The 18,212-nt window shown below is 40.5% G+C and overlaps 1 protein-coding gene across 3 annotated transcripts in view; it reads left to right on the top strand.

Moving 5' to 3' along the window:
* Arl5b (ADP ribosylation factor like GTPase 5B) overlaps positions 1–18,212 on the top strand; it is a 27,303-nt gene that overhangs the window by 790 nt on the left and 8,301 nt on the right. Inside the window, exons 1-4 of one of the 3 annotated variants that reach the window (XM_010608538.3) lie at positions 11,511–11,533; positions 13,906–13,966; positions 15,224–15,371; positions 17,852–17,935. In XM_010608538.3, coding sequence (XP_010606840.1) covers positions 15,228–15,371; positions 17,852–17,935 — 228 coding nt within the window. In that variant the 5' untranslated portion in view covers positions 11,511–11,533; positions 13,906–13,966; positions 15,224–15,227. Of the gene's footprint in view, positions 1–11,510; positions 11,534–11,800; positions 13,607–13,905; positions 13,967–15,223; positions 15,372–17,851; positions 17,936–18,212 lie in introns of those variants that run through there. The other 2 variants (XM_010608539.3, XM_010608540.3) reach the window with 2 other exon arrangements.

The raw sequence follows: 18,212 nt of genomic DNA, 5'->3' as shown, positions 1-18,212 counted from the left end.
TCCCCGCTCCCTCTGTTTTTCTCTCTCCTCCGACCCTAGGCGTTAAAGAAACCGAGCGCTCTCGGCTTGTGTCAGATGTTAACGCGTCCGTAATTAGCCCCGGCCGGGTCGCGGGACACCTGGTGCCCGTCCGAAGGGCCGAGAAGTTTGTGCAGCTCATTCCGAGTCCGGATGGAGAGCGAGACCCGAGGTCCTGCCCGGCGGGGAGACGCCTGGCTGGCAAGGGGCCGCAGTCCTCACCCCAGTTTCGCAGTCCTCGAAACCAGCTGTGGACTCAGCGAGCTGGGGCGCCCCTTTGGATGCGGGCGGTGATTTGTCACTGTTCGTGTGCGCGCTTGTCCTGGACTTCAGAAGTCGTGAAAAGAATGTAGTGGCTTTGGTCACTCGTTCTGTAGATGAACCAGAGCAATTACGTAATCATGACTTTATAGATCGTTGCTTATACGTATAGAGAGGTGTGAGCGTGTTGGTTTCTGTAGGCGAATTGCACTGTTGAAGTGATTTCAGAGTGACCGGAGTTTAGCTGCCTGTGGCTATTACCTATAAATTAAATACATTGTTTTTTCAAGTGTATGTTTTGTAGCCCTGGTAATAGAAAGGATATTGCAACGTAATGTTGTAATATAAAGGACAATGTAACGTAAGTATCGATGTGATTAATAATCACATCATCGTAACAGTGCTTAATAATCCCTTGTTTATTGTTTCCCTAATTTAAATGAAAATCATCAAGGCATTTGGTTCTCCCTGTGAATCCCATCCCATTCTCCTTTTTTTTCTTTTTTGTTTTTATTTTGGCTTTGGTTTTAGTTTTGGTACCAGGGATCAAACTCAAGACCTTCCACTTGGGAGGCAGGCCAGGTGCCACTGAGCTGAATTCCCCAGCCCTTGCTCTTTTCTGTATTTATTGTAAGTGCTGTTTAACTTTCCTGCCCTGATGTTTCCTTCATCAGACTGGAAAAAATAAAAGGAGAAAAAGGGAAGATACAGAAGATGATGAAAGACTTTCACAGGCTACTTTTGGTACTCGTGTCATTGTTCCAGCTCCTTTTAAGTCCCCATTTCTCCTTAGAATTTAACTTTCCTCTTGAAAATTTAGAACTATAGGTTTTTCTATCACTTTATTCTCCCGTTTGTGTAACACCAGTACTGTAGTTCATGATCCAGTCTTCAGAATTAGGCATGGGAGATACAAAGAGTTAAAAAGACAAACGTTGATTTCAAAGATTAGTAAATTAGACTTAGAAAACTTGAGTGATTTTGTTTGTTTGTTTGTTTGTTTTTTTGAGACAGGGTCTCACTCTGTAGTTCAGGCTGCTCTGGAACTCACTGTGTAGCCCAGGCTGGTCTTGAAGTTGCAGTGATCCTCCTGCCTCAGCCTCCTGAGTGCTGGGATTATGGGCGTGTGCCACCATGTCCGGCTGAAGTGAATTATTGTATGAACTTTTGTAAAAATGCAGCGATGGCACGAAGAAGTGGTTCAATTTTTTGTTAGTTCTTGGGAGATTTTACGGGGTTTTAATGAGGGGTGGGAATTTGGGTACCGGGAGGAGAGGGGTCATACTGTTTTCAACAGAAGGACTGGTAAGCAGAGGAGAGGAATGAACCAGTTTGCTGCCTTTGAGGAAGCAGATGGAAGCTTGGTTTGGCTGCGCAGTGTCTTCGTTTGCTTGTTGCAGAGTTGGATAAAATGATATCGGTGAGGACAGGTGGGGGACGAGGTCCCAGAGGGCCTCAGATGCTGAGCAGGACCTTAAACTGCGGAGGAATGAAAGCCATCGAAGAGATCGGTCCCAGCAGGAGAATCGGGTCATCTGCCTCATATCTGCTTTTGTGTTTTTGTTTTTGTACCAACAGAGTTAATCGCCAGTCTCGGCCTTTTCTCTTCCTCACTATACACATCGAATGCACTGGTCCTCAGTTTTGGTTGAACATCGGAATAATATGCCCAGGGTCCCGTGTTAAACCAGTTAGGTGTGAAAGCCAAGATGATTCTGACGGGCAGCCAGTGTTAAGAACTGCCGGCCTTACCTTGTGCTCTCCTTTCCCGGATCTTTTTCTTTTCTTCATTAGTACGTCTTGTCTTGTTTTGTTTTGCTTTGTTGTTTAAGTGAGTTACCTGTTCTAAAACATGCATTGCCTGAGTGAAGAATTTGAAAATACGTAATTAACGCCCCCTGCAATATTGTATTGTTGAATGGGAAGCCAGAAGGCTGATTACTTTGGCACAATGATTACTGAAGGAAATAATTTCCAAATCTAAATATCCGAACATTCTGTTACATGTAAGTGGTTGTGTGTGTGTGTTTTTACAAAATACATACTTGAGGGTGTGTTTGGTAGCTTTAAACTCAAATCGAAAGTTTGGCATTTTTGAAAAATTTCTTCTTTAACTTTCATAGGCATAGTCTTTTTTTCTTTCTGTGCTGTGACTGTACGCAGTGGTCATCTGTCTCTTCCAGTGTTACCCAGGAAGTCAAGTGAAATAAAGTTTTTTTGTGTCTGTTCTGGGGATTGAACTTAGAGCCTTAGGCTTGCGTGGCACCATTGAGCTACATCCCTGGCCCCATACAGTTTTAATTGCAGTTCACTTTCATAGCCAAATAGCAACATCTTTATATCATTATCTAACTGTTTTTCTTATGGGTTAATTTTATGTTTATCATTCTCAGCACTGGTCCCTGACTTCCTGTGCAAGTGTTACCGTTCGCTTCTTACTGCCCAGATACTGTATCCTACATTTTTCCTTTTAACTTATTATCTCCTTGGTTGCTGGAGTTTTTACTGGTTTCAAGCACATTAAACTTACGAAGTTTATCTGCTCCGTGTCTTCTAGAACTTTTTTTTTTTTTTTTTTTTTTTTTTTTTTTTGAGGCAGGGTCTCACTATGCAGTTCAGGCTGGCCTTGAACTCACTATGCAACCCAGGCTCGCTTGGAACTCATTGATCCTCCTGCCTCAGCCTCCAGAGTGCTGGGATTACAGGCGTGCGCCACCACTCCTGGCTCTGGAACATTTTTTATCCGTACCTTTGTAAGGTTCAATCCATTAACTCATTCAGATTTCTTATCACATCCTATTCCTCACAGACCCGTTTTTTTTTTAACCACTTTTTCAAAAATAGCACTCTTCCCACTGTAGGTTTCAGTCTTTGTTTCTTTGCTATTCTTCTGAGCAATGTTGGTCATTACTTATTTTTATATTTGTTTTATTTTTATTTCTTCTAGTGGAAATAAACTCCTTAAGATGTGAACTTTGTGTCACTCACAACTATATTCCAAGTACTTTGGAACTTTCTGTCAATTTCTTAGTTAGCTTTATTCAGCCATATAACTTTATATCAAAGTGATGCACATATATAAAAAGTAAAATAGAGTTAGAGTCTTGAAATGCTATGTATCAGTTACATCTCTTTGAATATTTACCTTTTTTCCCAGTGTCACATACTTAACATAGTTCTTGAATACTGGAAATTATAAACATTTTGTGTCTTGCTGTGACAGAAGAGAAAGTACTTTTATGTCTGTTACCCTTTCTTCGTGATCCTGTTACAAGTCTGATTTAATCTGGACTCTGTCTTTCCATTATCGTGGCCATAAAGTTTTGTTATTGCTACTCCGTAGTGTAATACATGACTTTTCTCCAATTTCCCCCAGAGTAAATACTTATGACATGTTAGTTTTCTTTGTACATTTGATCAAGAGATTTCACAATATCCAAAAGCCTTCCCCTAACAGTTTTCCCACCTTGCCCCTGAAGGATTTGTTTGTCTTTCCCCTTTGCACCCTGGCCTCCCATCTTGCTGTGAACCCACGCAGCCCGCAGTACCCTGCACACAGCTGCTCTGCGTTCATCCTTGGTCTTGTTCTAAGAACAAGAGTGTACAGACTTACGTTTCCTATGCCTTTTAGTTTTATTAAACCATGCCGCCCTCCTTCTTCACATTTAACTTTGGTGCAGCTCATCCTTTAGACGTTTCCTGTAAATGTATTTGTTAGTGGTAAATTTGTTGAAATGCCAAGTCCCTATAAATGCATTGGCTTATCCTCACTTTTGTCTTAAGTTGGGGCTAGTTGGACAGTTACGAGTTTGTTTGGAAGACCTTTCTTTCAGAACTTGGAAGAAACTGTTTAACCTTCGCCTTGTGGTGTTTGTGGAGAAGACCTATATCATCTTTGATTTATTTTTTTCTTCTTTGTAGGAGTTCTTAGAATTTTCTGTTTATCCCTGTAATTTTACAGTTGCACAGGGTGTGCTTTGTTTTGTGTCTTTTTTCATTAAGTTTTTTAAGTTGTAGACCTTTTCAATCTAAAGATGTACCTCTGAGTTCTAGGAAAATTTTTTCAAAAATTCTTATAAAGTTGTTTTCTACTTTTATGAAAATATTGTGCTAAAATGGCTGTTAAATACTTTCTTTTCTAACGTATCCTAATGTATTGTGTTTTTTGTTTTTGTTTTTTTGACTGTGGCTTTGCCTTCCAGTCTTCCCATTAACTATTTTGGTTCAGATACTGTATTTTTTCAGTTGGTATTATTTTATAAATGCTGTCTTTTCGCTTCAGTTTCTTTACAGTTTTCTATTGTTGTCCCTATCTCGATTTTTGTTGTTGTGGGACACTCAGAGAAAATCAACCAAAAACATAGCTTGGCCTTGAACTCACTGTGTAGCCTAGGCAGGCCTCGAACTCCTGGGGGTCCGTCCTGCCTCAGCCTTCCAAGTGCTTGGGATTATAGGCTTCCGTGCCAAGTCAGCCGCCAAGCCGGCTCTTCTGTGTCTTTGAATTAGCCTTTCTCCTGAGAAGCGTTCTTCAATGAATACACTGATCTTTTGTTTAATCATTTACATCTTGATAGGTTATAACACTATGAATTCCCTTCTGACTTTTTGTAGACATAGTTTTCGTTCTCTAAAAATGAGTGTAGTAGGGCCGGGGATTTAGCTCAGTGGTGCTGCCACCTGCCTCGCAAGCACAAGGTCCTGAGTTCGATCTCTGGTACCTAAAAATAAAAATAAATACACTATACCAATACAATTTCTAGCGTAGACTATATTGCTCGTTTTATTTTTTAAAAACCACTAGGTTATTTTTGAAGGGTGTTAGACCATCTTTTCATGTAATCTCACGCGAAATTTTTTAAGACTTCTGCTTGTTCCGCATCCTTACCAACACGGGGTGTTACCAGGCTTCCTAAATGAGGTGTTCTGTGGGATGTGCATCTCGTAATCGCTGTAATTTATACGTTTCTGGTGACGATAGGACGTGCTGTTTTTCAGTCTTACTTACCATTTATTTCTCTGCAGACAGTTCAAGTCCTTTGTCCACTTAAAAAAAAAATGTCTTTTGAGAAATTATTAATATGCAGTACTCTGAAACCGAGTTTGTCAGAGACATAGTTTGCGCTTTCCGGATCTGTGCCGCCCGCCCCGGAGTCCCCAGACCCCCCAGTGCTGGGGACTGATTGTGAGCAGCCGCTGCTCTCCCCCGCACCCAGCACTGGGGTGACGGGCGTGCCCTGCCTTGCCCGGCTTTGTTGAGGCTTTAATGGCCTGTCTGGATTTTACTTAAGAAGAATGTGTATCCTGTACTTGTGGGTAATGTTTCGTAAGTGTGGCTTAATTGAGATGGTAACTTCTTATTCAGACTCCGTGTGTCCTATCGTCTCTTACAGAGACCACATTGTGGGATCTTGCTTTTTAAAAAATCCGTTGTGGAGTTTTGTTCCTTTGACTTGAATGCTTGGTGCAGATTATTGATACGGTTCTTTATTACAGTTTATTGTTACCCCACTATCTGTCTTCTCTTTGTCCCATTTGCCTTTGTTTGCTGTTATTGTATTAGTCCTTTTTTACTTTCTTTTGGTTAAGTGATTGTTTTTTTAACAAGTCCTCCAGACAGGTAACTAACATTTTTGTAATGAATTCTGCTGATTGATCTTTTACCTAAAATGTATTTTGCTTTTGTTTTCATTTTTTTTAACCGAGGATCAAACTTGGGGCCTTGCGCTTTTGAGGCAGGCGGCTGTGGAACAACTGAGCTAAATCCCCGGCATTGCTTTTGTTCTTAAAGTACATGTTTGATGAGCCTGGCATGGTGGTGCACACCTGTGATCCCAGCACTTGGGAGGCAGAGGTGGGAGAATTGCCTCAAGTTTGAGGCCACCCTGGGCTACACAGTGAGCTCAGGGCCATCCTAAATTACAAAGGGAGACCCTGCCTCAAAAAACAAAACAAACAAGCAAACAAAAAGTAAAGTACATATTTGTTGGTTTTTTTTCTTTAGTGTGTTAAAGTTTTCATTTTAATGGCCTTTCTTTTTTCCCCCAAATTATTATTTGTATCTTTATTTCCATGTAATATGGCATTTTTTTTCTCTTGCTGCCTTCCCTTTTTCTTCGATTTTCAAGAAATTGGCTATTTTGCTGGGTGTGGTGGCACATGCCTGTAATCCCGGCACTTGGGAGGCTGAGGCAGGAGGATCACTGTGAGTTAGAGACCAGCCTGGGCTACATAGTGAGTTCCAGGTCAGTCTCCACTACATAGTGAGACCCTGTCTCAAAAAACAAACAAAAAAAGAAAAAGAAATTGGCTATTCTTTATCTAGCTTTGTTTTTCTTTGTACTTTCCGTATTTGGAATTTACTGAGCTTCTCAGATTTGAACATTTTTTCATATTTTTGTACTCACCTGATATACTTTTAAAATTTGTATTTCTTAAGCCAGATTTTGTTTTCCTACGCTGTCCAGCACAAATCATTAATAATGTTGGTTTTGTCAGCACCAGCATATAAAATGGGAATGAAGCTTCTAAAATAGAAATTATCTGACTATACCTGAGTGAATAAAGGCATTGTTTTGTGAAACTGTTGTGTGTACTACATCATTTTTAAACTGTGATCATAGATTAAAAACCTAGATTGTCTGTGCCTCTTACTGTTTGCCTTTTAGACCAATCTTCCTGTGGGCAGCACTTGACTTTTCTAGGTAACCAAATAATGTTGTATGTTCTTATTGAAGGGTCTTATTATTACTTTAGTGCAGTGAGTTGGGGAAATGCACCTTTCTCTCTTTAGCCACTTACCTTCAGCCTGGCCTGTGACTTTATAGTGTGTATTAAGTGTGACCTTCTTAGACCCTCTGAGCCTCTTGTTTTATGTGTTTAATCCTGTTTACCAGAAGGTGTTCTCTTACCTAATAAGCTATGCTTTTTAACTGTCGTAACACTCTGAGACTCAATTTTGTCTCAGAGGTGGAGAAGCATGACATTAAAAGATCATTCACCAAATTAAAGTAAAACGTACTTATAAATATGTTTTTCTTATATTTGCTGCTCTCCTGAGAAGTGTAGATATGAAACATGGTTATTTTTTCTTTGAGGTACTACACTTTCAAAGACCCATACAGATTCTATATTCAAGTATTTTTAAAACATTTATAATAATATCTTTGCATAATTTCTACGGTCTCTTTAAACATTGTATTTGTGACTAGTCTACCACAAATATATAAAATAGTGTTAAAAGATGTCCAGAAAGGTAATATATAGTCTTAATAATTCTCAGTTTTATTTTCAAATACCTGTCCATGATTGTTTTTACTTCCTAGGAACAAGACCTTTGGCAAGGTAGCCATCCTAAGATTCAGTTTTCTTCTCAGTAAAATGAAGAATAATAGCACGTTCATTCTCGGAGAATAATCACAAAGACTGAGCTACACCTTGTATGTGAAACACTTAGGATGACAGTGAAGAACAACCTTTTTGATTTGTATTTTTGGTGGTGGTGGTACTGGAGGCTGAATCCAGGGCTGTTGCCCTTACATCTGCACACCCCCCACCATTTATTTTTATTTATTTAGGTGTTTTAAGACAAGGTCTCACTATGTAGCTCAGGCTGGTCTTGAACTCACTATAGCCCAGGCTGACCTCTGACTCACAGTGATCCTCCTGCTTCAGCCTCCTGACTGTTGGGCTTCTTCTAGTCATGTGCCACCGCGCTCAGCTCTTTTCTTTCTCTTTGAGACCTGATCTCACTCAATTGCTAAGGCCTGGCTGTGACCCTTCTGCCTCTGCCTCCCAGAGTGTGGGGATTAATTACACAGTGGCCCACTACGTCCGGCTAGTTCATGGGACCCTGTATCTTACTTACCTTCAAGGATATCACCATGTGGTACTTCTGCATTTATCGCTTTGTAGTAAAGTTGCTATTTTGGGGTTCTTGTTTACACGCCCCAACTTTAAGATACTTGAAGGATTGCCTCTTCGTCTTAATCACAAATACCACACAGGCCTTTAGGGAACTCAGCAAGTGTGGAATTATTAAAGCATCACATTTGCATTGCTGCTCTGAAAAAACAGACACCCAGGAATGTGGCCAGTAGTGGGAGTGGGGAGGTCGCGTGAGAAGTGAGGAGGAAAGTTGATGCACAGCAGGAAGAACAGCGAACACAATGCTGCTGCCCGTCCTGTCATTATTGTTCTACCTGCGTTCACTCCAGCAAACTGCTCAGCTTCACAGGACCTTGGTTTCCTGTTTGTAAAGTGCGCAAGGTGGCCCCCGCTCAGTGGTTCTGTGCTCGTCTCAGACTTCTGGGTTCCTCGGAAGGCCCTTTGGAGGTGGAAGTGTGAGAGGTAGAGGTGCGGCTCAGGTCTGCGCTGTCTGCTGCTCTGTAACCTCTCAGGATCCAGAATTAGTGTAACACAGGCTGGACTGAGGTTTGCGGAGCCCGGCCACCTGGGTGCTCGGCTCTGCTGCCGGGCCTTTGGGTCTCTGGTTGTGCTGCGCACATCCTCTGATCTTTGATTCTATAAACGTTGGATCCCAGTTTGTGAACTCACCAGATTTGGCTTTTTAAAATTTTTACTTGTTTATATAGTTATTTACCCACTCTGTAGAGTCTAGACTTGGTCTGGGTTCATGACAGTTTGGGTCCTATTTATACGTAGAAAGTAGCAGTGCCCATTTCCTTATATATTCCTTAATATCAAAATGAAAATTTGGTAATCTTTTAGCAGTGTCAAATTTTAATGTGATAGGGCTGGGGATTTAGCTCATTGTTTCCGCCACCTGCCTCACAAGCACAAGGTCCCGCGTTCTATCCCTAGTACCCAAAAAAATCAAGGTGATAAAGCAAAATTTGACGTATTTCCAATTTATTTTGAACACTGTTAATACTTTTTTTTCCTTGTAGTGTTAGTCCTTTGGCATCATTTGGTATTCAGTACTAAAACTACACTTAGAGCTGGCTGTGGTGGTACACGCCTGTGATCTCAGCAGTAGGGAGGCTGAGGCAGGAGGATTGCCATGGGTTTTCGAAGCAAGCCTGGGCTACAAACAAGTGAGTTTAAGGCCAGCCTGAACAGGTATAATGAGACTTTGTCTCAAGAAACACATAAGCCAGGCGTGGTGGCACATGCCTGTAATCCTAGCACTCTGGAGGCTGAGGCGGGAGGATCACTGTTAGTTCAACACCAGCCTGGAGTACATACATAGTGAGTTCCAGGTCTGCCTCAACTGCATGATGAGACTGTCTCAAAAAAAAAAACATACAAAAAATAAAACTAGTTTCTTTATTCAGTTACTAAAAACAATATGGGGTAGAAGGGAAAAATCTTTGCGTTTTCTTCTTCCACGCCCCTCCCCAACAGTATTGGAAATCGAACTCGGGACCTGGCATTTGCGAAGCAGGCAGCAGAACCATCTTCCACTTTTTAAAAGAATTATTTTGAGGATTGAAGTAGAGCTTTTACGCAGACCTGATCTCCCCTTGATTTTTTGTATTTATTTAAATTAAGTCCCCATCTTCATCTGTCTTTATGTACTTTAGAAAAAAAAAGTGAGCATGTTGTAAAGACAGTGAAAAAAAATAACACCTAAGCCAAGATTGCAGATAAACTTCTGGAGCAGAATTGACAGAGACTTTGAGATTGTATAAATAAACTCGCCTGGCATGGGCTCTGGAGATGGTGCAAATCAGTGTCTCAGAAGAATTCATCTCGGTCTTCACTGGGGAAGGGAAAGCTTGGTGTCCGCAGGTTTTCCTAGCAAATGTGATGTCCTGCATAACTGCCTGGTGGTGTGAAAAGTTGACTTTAAAACACTGTCATTCAGTGTAACCCTAACGGTTATGATAATGTCTGAGTACAAAATTGTTTGGATTTCCACAAAAGATTTTAAATTACATATAGCTTACTCCCAGTATAAACATTCCTACCCCAAAATGTGAGAACATCTTGTTTTCTGTGACAGCAAATTGATTTTAATAATTCTTTTGAAAAAATGCTAAATTTGCTATAGCTATGTCCTCCCTGTCTAAAGGTGTTTTGTTGTTTGTCCTGCTTAGCACTAGTTGAAGGTATTTCAGTCAGTCAGCTAAATGTTTCGTTTTTATCAAAAGTAGTTTGAGGAGTACATTTACATTTGGGATCAGTTGAAGTTGTAACATTTATGTTCATCTGATTTTCTCCTCACATTCTGGTGGATTTCAATTCTAGGGAAGTAGAAACCTCTACTCCTACTCTGTAATGGAAAATGATGTTAAACGCGTACTGCTGGCATTGCCAGCGCTTCAACATTTGATTTTGTGCTGACAGACCCCTTCTTGTCTCTAGTTAAACCATAAATGAGACTTTGACTTTTTTCTTTTTAACCATTAGGTCAGTGCGATGCAGCTTATCAATGGGTAATAAATAGTCCAAGCAGGATCTTTCTCACCTGCTTTACACTGCTGCAGGTGAGGGAGATGATTGTTTCTACTGAGGTTTACAGAAGATCTTTCTGACGCATCACAGTTCAGTTGCTTTTTGTGCGTGTTTCCGCACACGATACGTGGTGATACTCCTGGCCCATTGATTATGCCCAGCCCAAAGTCAGAAGTGCTGAAGCCTGCAGTCTTGTTTTTAAGCCTGAGGACCTTGTGTTGACGTGAAGCAGTGGCCTCCACCTCTATGTGATAGTAGTTGTGCTTTTGATGTGCATTGGGTGAAAACATGGGAGCCCTCTGTATTCATAATCCCATCAGATTACGTCCTTTATCTAATCTAGACGCTAGCGGACATTTAAAACAACATCCTCAGTTGTTTTCCTGTTGGTGAAGAGGACACTCACACACACACACACACACACACGCACACACAGTGAACATTTCAACTTTTTAAAATTCATTACAATAAAAGACGTTGCCATTAATCCCCTTCAGAATACTCCCCCTTACCCTGAACGCTCCATCACTCTTGCCACTTTCTGAAATCCTCTTCTGTGTCGTTAGCTGCTCCGTCGTAGCTGCTCTGGTGTCCTGAATCAGTGAAAATGTTTACCTTTTGTGGTCATTCTGACTCCGGGAAAGAACCAGAAGCCCCATGGTCCATATTGCTGAATGAGGTGGATGAAGAGCCACTGCAGTGTTTTCAGGAGCCAGCAGCATTCACCGTTTTCAGGCCGGGCGTCGTGGCGCACACCTGTAATCCCAGCACTCGGGAGGCTGAGGCAGGAGGATCGCTGCGAGTTCGAGACCAGCCTGGGCTACATAGTGAGTTTCAGGTCAGTCTCAACTACAGAGTGAGACCCTGTCTCAAAAAAAAACAAAACAAAACAAAACAAAATTCACTGTTTCTTTGAAAGACTGAGAAAAATGCTCACACGACTGCTTCAGCAAGTAGCAAGGATAGTAGGATAAGTGTGTTCGAAGTGGGGGAGGATACTGTATTTTGAGGGAGATTAATGATAATGAGTCTTGCTGTAATAAATTTTTTAAAGATTCACCATATATTTTGATCACCCCTTCCTTGTCATTGTCCATATTTTTTTTCATTGTTCCTTGAAAGGCTAAAAACTTCCCTAATTAGCACGTGTAAGGTGACATCTTTGGTCATTAACATACTCAAGTAGCAGGTAAGTACAGCAGCAGCAGTTGCAAAAATTAAAAGTTATCCAACAGAGCAAGGCTTCGCTTGCTTACATTCGTACTACACAGATGAGCTAAGGATTGTTTTAGAGCTTGCACAAAGCATGTAGCTGTTCCTTTTCTGTTGAATTTTGTTATCCATCTATGTGGATTCAGGTTCCTGATGATAGTTTTGACATCAACAGTAAGGTCTACTTTTATCCAAAGCATAATTGTGCACACCCTCACCGTAAGATGGAGTTGAAATTGTGTTTTGTTTTCATTGCCAGAATTCCCTGTCGTTGCTGGCGTGGGGAGGGGAGGAACTAGAACCAGACCTTGAGTTAGTCAAACATTTGAAACTTCTACAACTTCAGGGAAATCCACCTGCTGTGTTCTTTCTGGGCTTGCTACCCTTTGGCTCACATTTGGGACCAACCTTTCAAAGTGATGCATTATTTACAAGTTTTTCCATCCAGCCCTCAATACTGTGATCATCAACATAGTACAAAATGTGCCGCAGGATTGTTTGAAAATGGCCTCAGGTGTTCACTGGAGCTACTTCAACACTGAGCCATCTGCTCGGTCTCCGTTCTCGCCCTCCACCAGGACTATCTGCACTTGTGTGGACGAGCGGCTTCCTTCTTACTGCTCCGGAGCAGCTGTTGTCTGGATGCTGGACCGCGGGGTTTCACTCTGTTACCCGATTTAGAGTGCCTGGGGCCTAGCGCTGTTTGCTCCTCCACTGATGAGAAAGCTCTTGTTCATACACTGTAAGGAAGAACAAAGTGCATATTTCGGGATTTGCAGCGTTAGAAATTAGGGGATATGAACCAAAGGAGTGAGAGGGAGAGTAATAGTGAGCTACCATAGGTAAATGAGTTTTGCTTTGCTTTATTTTACAGAGCAGCTTCTGTCACTGTGAAAATAGCTTTCCCAGGGACCGGGTATTCAGGTCCTGCAGTGTCACAGGCAGGGCATACAGAGGGACTTGTGGAGATGGAGTCAGCTCGAGAACAGGCTGTGTACAGTGGCTCCTCTTTTCTGTGTGGATGATAGTCATAGAAATACAACCTGATACTTAGTAAGATGTAGTACCAGAATTTTCTCATTTCTCAGTTTATCAAGAGATGCAGGGCTCCAAAATGGCACGTGGCAGATTACAGGCATCAGACTGACTGTTTGATGGATGGTTCTCTTGGCAACTTTCTTACCACTGTCTGCTGAAGTTCCCTAGTTGCTTTTTTAAGCAGTTCTATCCTGGAGAAAGGGAATCTTTAATGTACTCTGTATAGGTTTAAATATAGAAATGATAGTATCTGGGGTGTTCTCTTCTGCATTCCGGCATTTCAGAGGCTGTACCATTTGACAGAGAAGAACGACTTTACTTACCTATTTATGTGACTATTAATGCATGGCTCCAGGAAGAGGAAAGGACTGAAGAGGTTTTTACTGTACAAAGAGTGAAAACAGAATCCATTCAGAAAAATTGTAGAATCCACATAGAAAAAAGGTACTATCGACTCTTCTCATTTCTGAAAATTACTGGAAGGAATGATAATCCAGTTGAGAGAATGTCTGTCTTGGTGACAGTTTTCAGCTCTGAATGAAGAGATTTTTTTTTTTAAGTGAAAGGAAGATAATACCCTGGTACATTGTAGGTGGCGCGGCTTCTACATGTGGAAACGATTTGACATAAAGGCAGCTCGATGAACCGAGACTTTGAGCAGGTGTGCAGAGACTTCTTTAACTGTACATTTTATGTCATAATTTAAATTGCTGTTTGGATCACCCTTTCCAAACTGAGTTCTTCTCTTTCCCACATTCTTTACAGGAGAGTTGGATAGAGAACATCCTAACAGATCATCTGCCTTAAGCCGAGCCCTTAACATCAGAGTTTCTTTCATTGTTCCTTTTAGTTCTTTATTTCTGCTCAGCAGTACCCAGTAAATAGTCCTCATTAACAAACTAGCTAATAATCATTGCTGACAGCATGTAATTGCAATTTTGGTTTGCTTTCTTTTTGTAGAACACAAAGTAATTATAGTGGGACTGGATAATGCAGGGAAAACCACCATTCTTTATCAATTGTAAGTATTGTTTAACAGTTTTTATTCTCGTTATTGAAACTTTTTATAATAACAATGAAATACTGTTCTTACTCATTATAATGTGATACAAAAACAAACTTTTTTTATTTTACTAAACAAAATTTACAAAACAGTGTATAGACTGCTGTGTTTTCTAAATTTTGGGTGTGGGGGGGTGTCGGGAATCGAACTCGGGACCTTGCACTTGCAAGGCAGGCGTCAGTACCACTGAGCTAAATCCCCAACCCTGCTGTGTGTTTCCTACAGCCTTCACAGATGCTCTTTTTCTGGCCTTGAAAGAAAGAATTAATATTAAAGTAAAATAAAGCACAGATTATAGTCCTGGGTGTAAGGTGATAAAGTGACTTTCACTTAGTTCTTCCCACACTGAATTAAATGTAAATAGATTGATATCTCTAAGACGCTACTGTTCTCCTGACTCCTAGCTTTGCAGTTGTTCGACATAGCCAGGTTTGGCTACAATAATGACAATCAAATACTGCTTCCCGGCTTGCAAAAAGAAAAGATCGGAAACTTCAAGAGAAACACCATACCTGTCTTGTCCAGGGACCTCGCCAGGAATACTCACTTTACCCCACTGCATAACATATATTTTAGGTGCTTTGCTTACAAACATTAGTTTATGATGGTTCATTTTTTTCAGAGTCACATAACTACTTGTTTTTCTTTAAAACACTTTCATTGATTGGTCATTATGTATTTTAATACAAGTTAGCCTTTAGGCATCAAACACAAACAGTTCTTGAAATCATTTTGCACATAGCTTCAAAAATATATTTAGAATTCAAGAGATGGCTAGGAATGTAATTCAGTGGTGGGGCCCTTGACTAGCATCTATAAGGCCCTGGCTTCAATCCATACCTCAGTTCCTCCTACCTCTAAGGGGGGTGGGGCAAGAGGATATGTTAAGTAAGCCCTGAGGGAAGTTCTACGGCTAGGTCTGAACTTTGTCACACAGATGCCCTCCAAAGCTGGGGGTAGCCTGCTAGCCGATGGCCGCTACCTCGTGAACAAGTGTAAAAACACAGGGCAATAATCTGCTGCAGAGTTTGGACACACTCCTGAAATCCTACCACTTGGGAAGTTGAGGCAAGGAGGGTCAGTGCGAATTCAAGGCCTACCTGGTCTATGTAGTGAGACCTTGTCTTCAAAAACCCCACCAAAAAAAGAAAAAAAAAAAAGCTTTGAGTATTCAAGATTTACAAAAAAGTCCTAACGGTATCTGTCTTTCAACAGCTTAATGAATGAAGTGGTTCATACTTCTCCGACCATAGGAAGCAATGTTGAAGAAATCGTTGTGAAGAACACTCATTTTCTTATGTGGGATATCGGGGGCCAGGAGTCGCTGCGGTCGTCCTGGAACACATACTACTCCAACACAGAGGTATGGCCTTTTAGGAAGAGTACGGGGAGCTTTCTTTAGTTCAGCACTGTTGGCCAGTCCATTTAAGTTCATTTTTGCAGTAATTCTGTGATATCTCTAATAGTTCGGTAACATCTCTAAGTGTTGGAGAAATCTGACACTATGAAGAAATTTCATAGCTTTTCCCAAGATCTCGTGACTTTATAAGAAGGCCTGATTAGGGGAAGAATAAAATATTTAGGTGTAGTATCTAGCTTTCCAAGTAACAGACGTTCAGAATTATCATTTCTATTGTAATGGAAGTAAAATTACAGACCGTCCCTGGAGTTCCTCTGTCACGTGTTTAATAGTTCAGACCCAACCCGAGGAACAAATCTGAGCTACTGTCTACCTTTGTTTTTACTTTTTGAGAGAGGACAGGTTTTTTTTAAGACCATGCAGAGTATCGAGTTTATCTCTGAGAATACTAGTATGTACTAGTATATAACTGAGAACACTAGCATTTTTTTCACTATAAAGAGGTACGCCTAACCAGTTACCTGTATGTATTTTTTCTAAAATGAAAACTTTTTACAAATTGTTGTTGAGGATATAAAGCAAAGAACTGGGCACATAGTTACCTTCTTAAACTAACAACGTGTTCTCTTGGATTTATGTAGTAAGACCGTATGTGCGTGTGTCCATTCTAAGGCTGAATATAAGTAGCAAAAGCCAGATGGTGTGGCAGATATTCAGCGCTTAATGTTACATGGATAGGAGGGTGAGGACGGGCAGAATAGAGCGATAAGCAAATGCTGTGGTCTTAGCTCACCACACGCATGCAGAGTAAAATAACATTCTGAGCTAGGTAGAGTGGAGGAAAAAAAAGCAGCCTACCGTATGACTTACTTAAACAGCACAGGTACATTTTTCACAGTTCATAGTTAACTCCAGCTTTGAAAACAGCAGGTTTCTTTGATGAGCAGACCAAAGTTGATTCTGTATGATCCACAGACACTGTGCTTGAAGCATTTCAAAGGCTGGTTTTTGAAATTGCTGAAACTCTAGAAGACTTAGGACTGATGATATTTGCATGATACGTTCATCTAATAAACTATCTCTACAAGAATATCCGATTTACTGCAAAGAAGAGAGGCTCTTTGCAGAACACTAGCATGGATATAACACTTGCAGTCTCAGGTTCCAGGCAGGAACTTACTGTGTGTGGGGTTTGACTGTCTCTTTGACACTTGTCATCTTGATTTTTGAAGACTGTTCGTGGAGGTGACGTCCTGTAGCTACAATGTGCCCGTTATGAACAGGGCGCTGCTGGTGCCGGTTCCTGACACCGTCCTCTCCTTTCACTCAGTGACTGCTCAGTATTTTCTCTCCATCTTTTCATTACCATGCTTGTCTGTTTGTTTTCTTTCTCCTTTATCTCTAAGCCCTTCTGATTGTATATTAAGTTTACTGTAGTCGGCCCTCCCTAATTTTAGGGTCATCTCTATAACTTGATCCTCTTATCACTCTCCTACTGTATACATTAAAACTCTTTTTTGTGTATGGTACTGGGGATCGAACTCAGGACCTTGTGCTTGCAAGGCAGGTGTGGTGCCACTTAGCCAGCTTCCCCAGCCCCTCATTTTTAAAGTTTTGTCTTCTGCATGTTGGATGCAGGTGTTCTTTTTCAACATACCTTATTCTTACTTACTAAACTTGGCCTTATACGTCTTATTTTTTTTAATGTGCAAGACCTTTTTTCATGTGTACCTTCATCAATAGATTTCTGCAGTTCTTCTGGCTGTCTTGCCTTTCTCTAATTTCACCTGCATCTTCTTTTTCACATATTAATGCTGATGTATATAATTCAGCACATTTTTTCTTCACATTTGACTATTTTGTTTATACCCGTTCTGTATAAATGTCTTGTGCATAAATTTTTTTAAATGTCTATCTTATACTTATGTAATTCATTACCAATTTTAAAAATCTTTTTTATGACACTTGCTATATAGTTCAGGCTGGCCTCAAACTCACAGCGATCCTCCTGCCTCAGTCTCCCAAGTGCTGGGATTACAGGCATGCGCCACCATGCCTGGCTTCCAATTGTTAAATGATAGAATACTTTGAAGTGATATTACTTAAATTACTGTTTATTTTTTAAAATTAGTTTTTATTACTCATATTTGAAAAGAAGTATTATAGAAGTATTGTTACACAGTATTATTCGGGCAGCACTTTTCTTTAACAAAAAGGAAACTTGGGGCCCAGGGATTTAGCTCAGTAGTTCTGTCTACCTCTCAAGCACAAGGTCCGGAGTACCAAAAAAAAAATAATAAAGTAAATGTAGTTAGCTACCATTTTCTTATTAACATTGAATTATATGGTTCTGTATTATAATCCCCTTGTGATTAAAAAAAAACACTACATATAGTAATGATGATACCATGTGAAGCCAATTACATCAGATTTTACAAAAACTTTTTCAATAATTTGATTTTTTTTCTTTTTACACTTTTTAGTTCATCATTCTTGTGGTGGACAGCATTGACAGGGAGCGACTAGCTGTTACAAAAGAAGAATTATACAGAATGTTGGCTCATGAGGTAAATTTTTAAAGCAAATCTTTTAAAAAGGAGTAGAATAACATACTTATACTTTGGTTTTACTTTTAAAAAAAAATGTATAGTGTTCATCATAGCATCATTAATAAAACTTTATATATTAAATTAAAGGTCTTGACATCAAAAGTATCACTACTTTGAGCCAGGCGTGATGGTGCACACCTATAATCCCAGTACTCAGGAGGCTGAGGCAGGAGGATCGCTGTGAGTTCGAGACCAGCCTGGGCTACACAGTGAGTTCCAGAGCAGTCTGAACTAC

The sequence above is a fragment of the Fukomys damarensis genome, unplaced genomic scaffold, assembly GCF_012274545.1.
Source record: "Fukomys damarensis isolate Sample0158 unplaced genomic scaffold, DMR_v1.0_HiC HiC_scaffold_37, whole genome shotgun sequence".
Taxonomy (NCBI): Eukaryota; Metazoa; Chordata; class Mammalia; order Rodentia; family Bathyergidae; genus Fukomys; species Fukomys damarensis.
The sequence above is the reverse complement of the archived record's forward strand: the minus strand, read 5'-3'. Positions and strand labels throughout refer to the sequence as shown.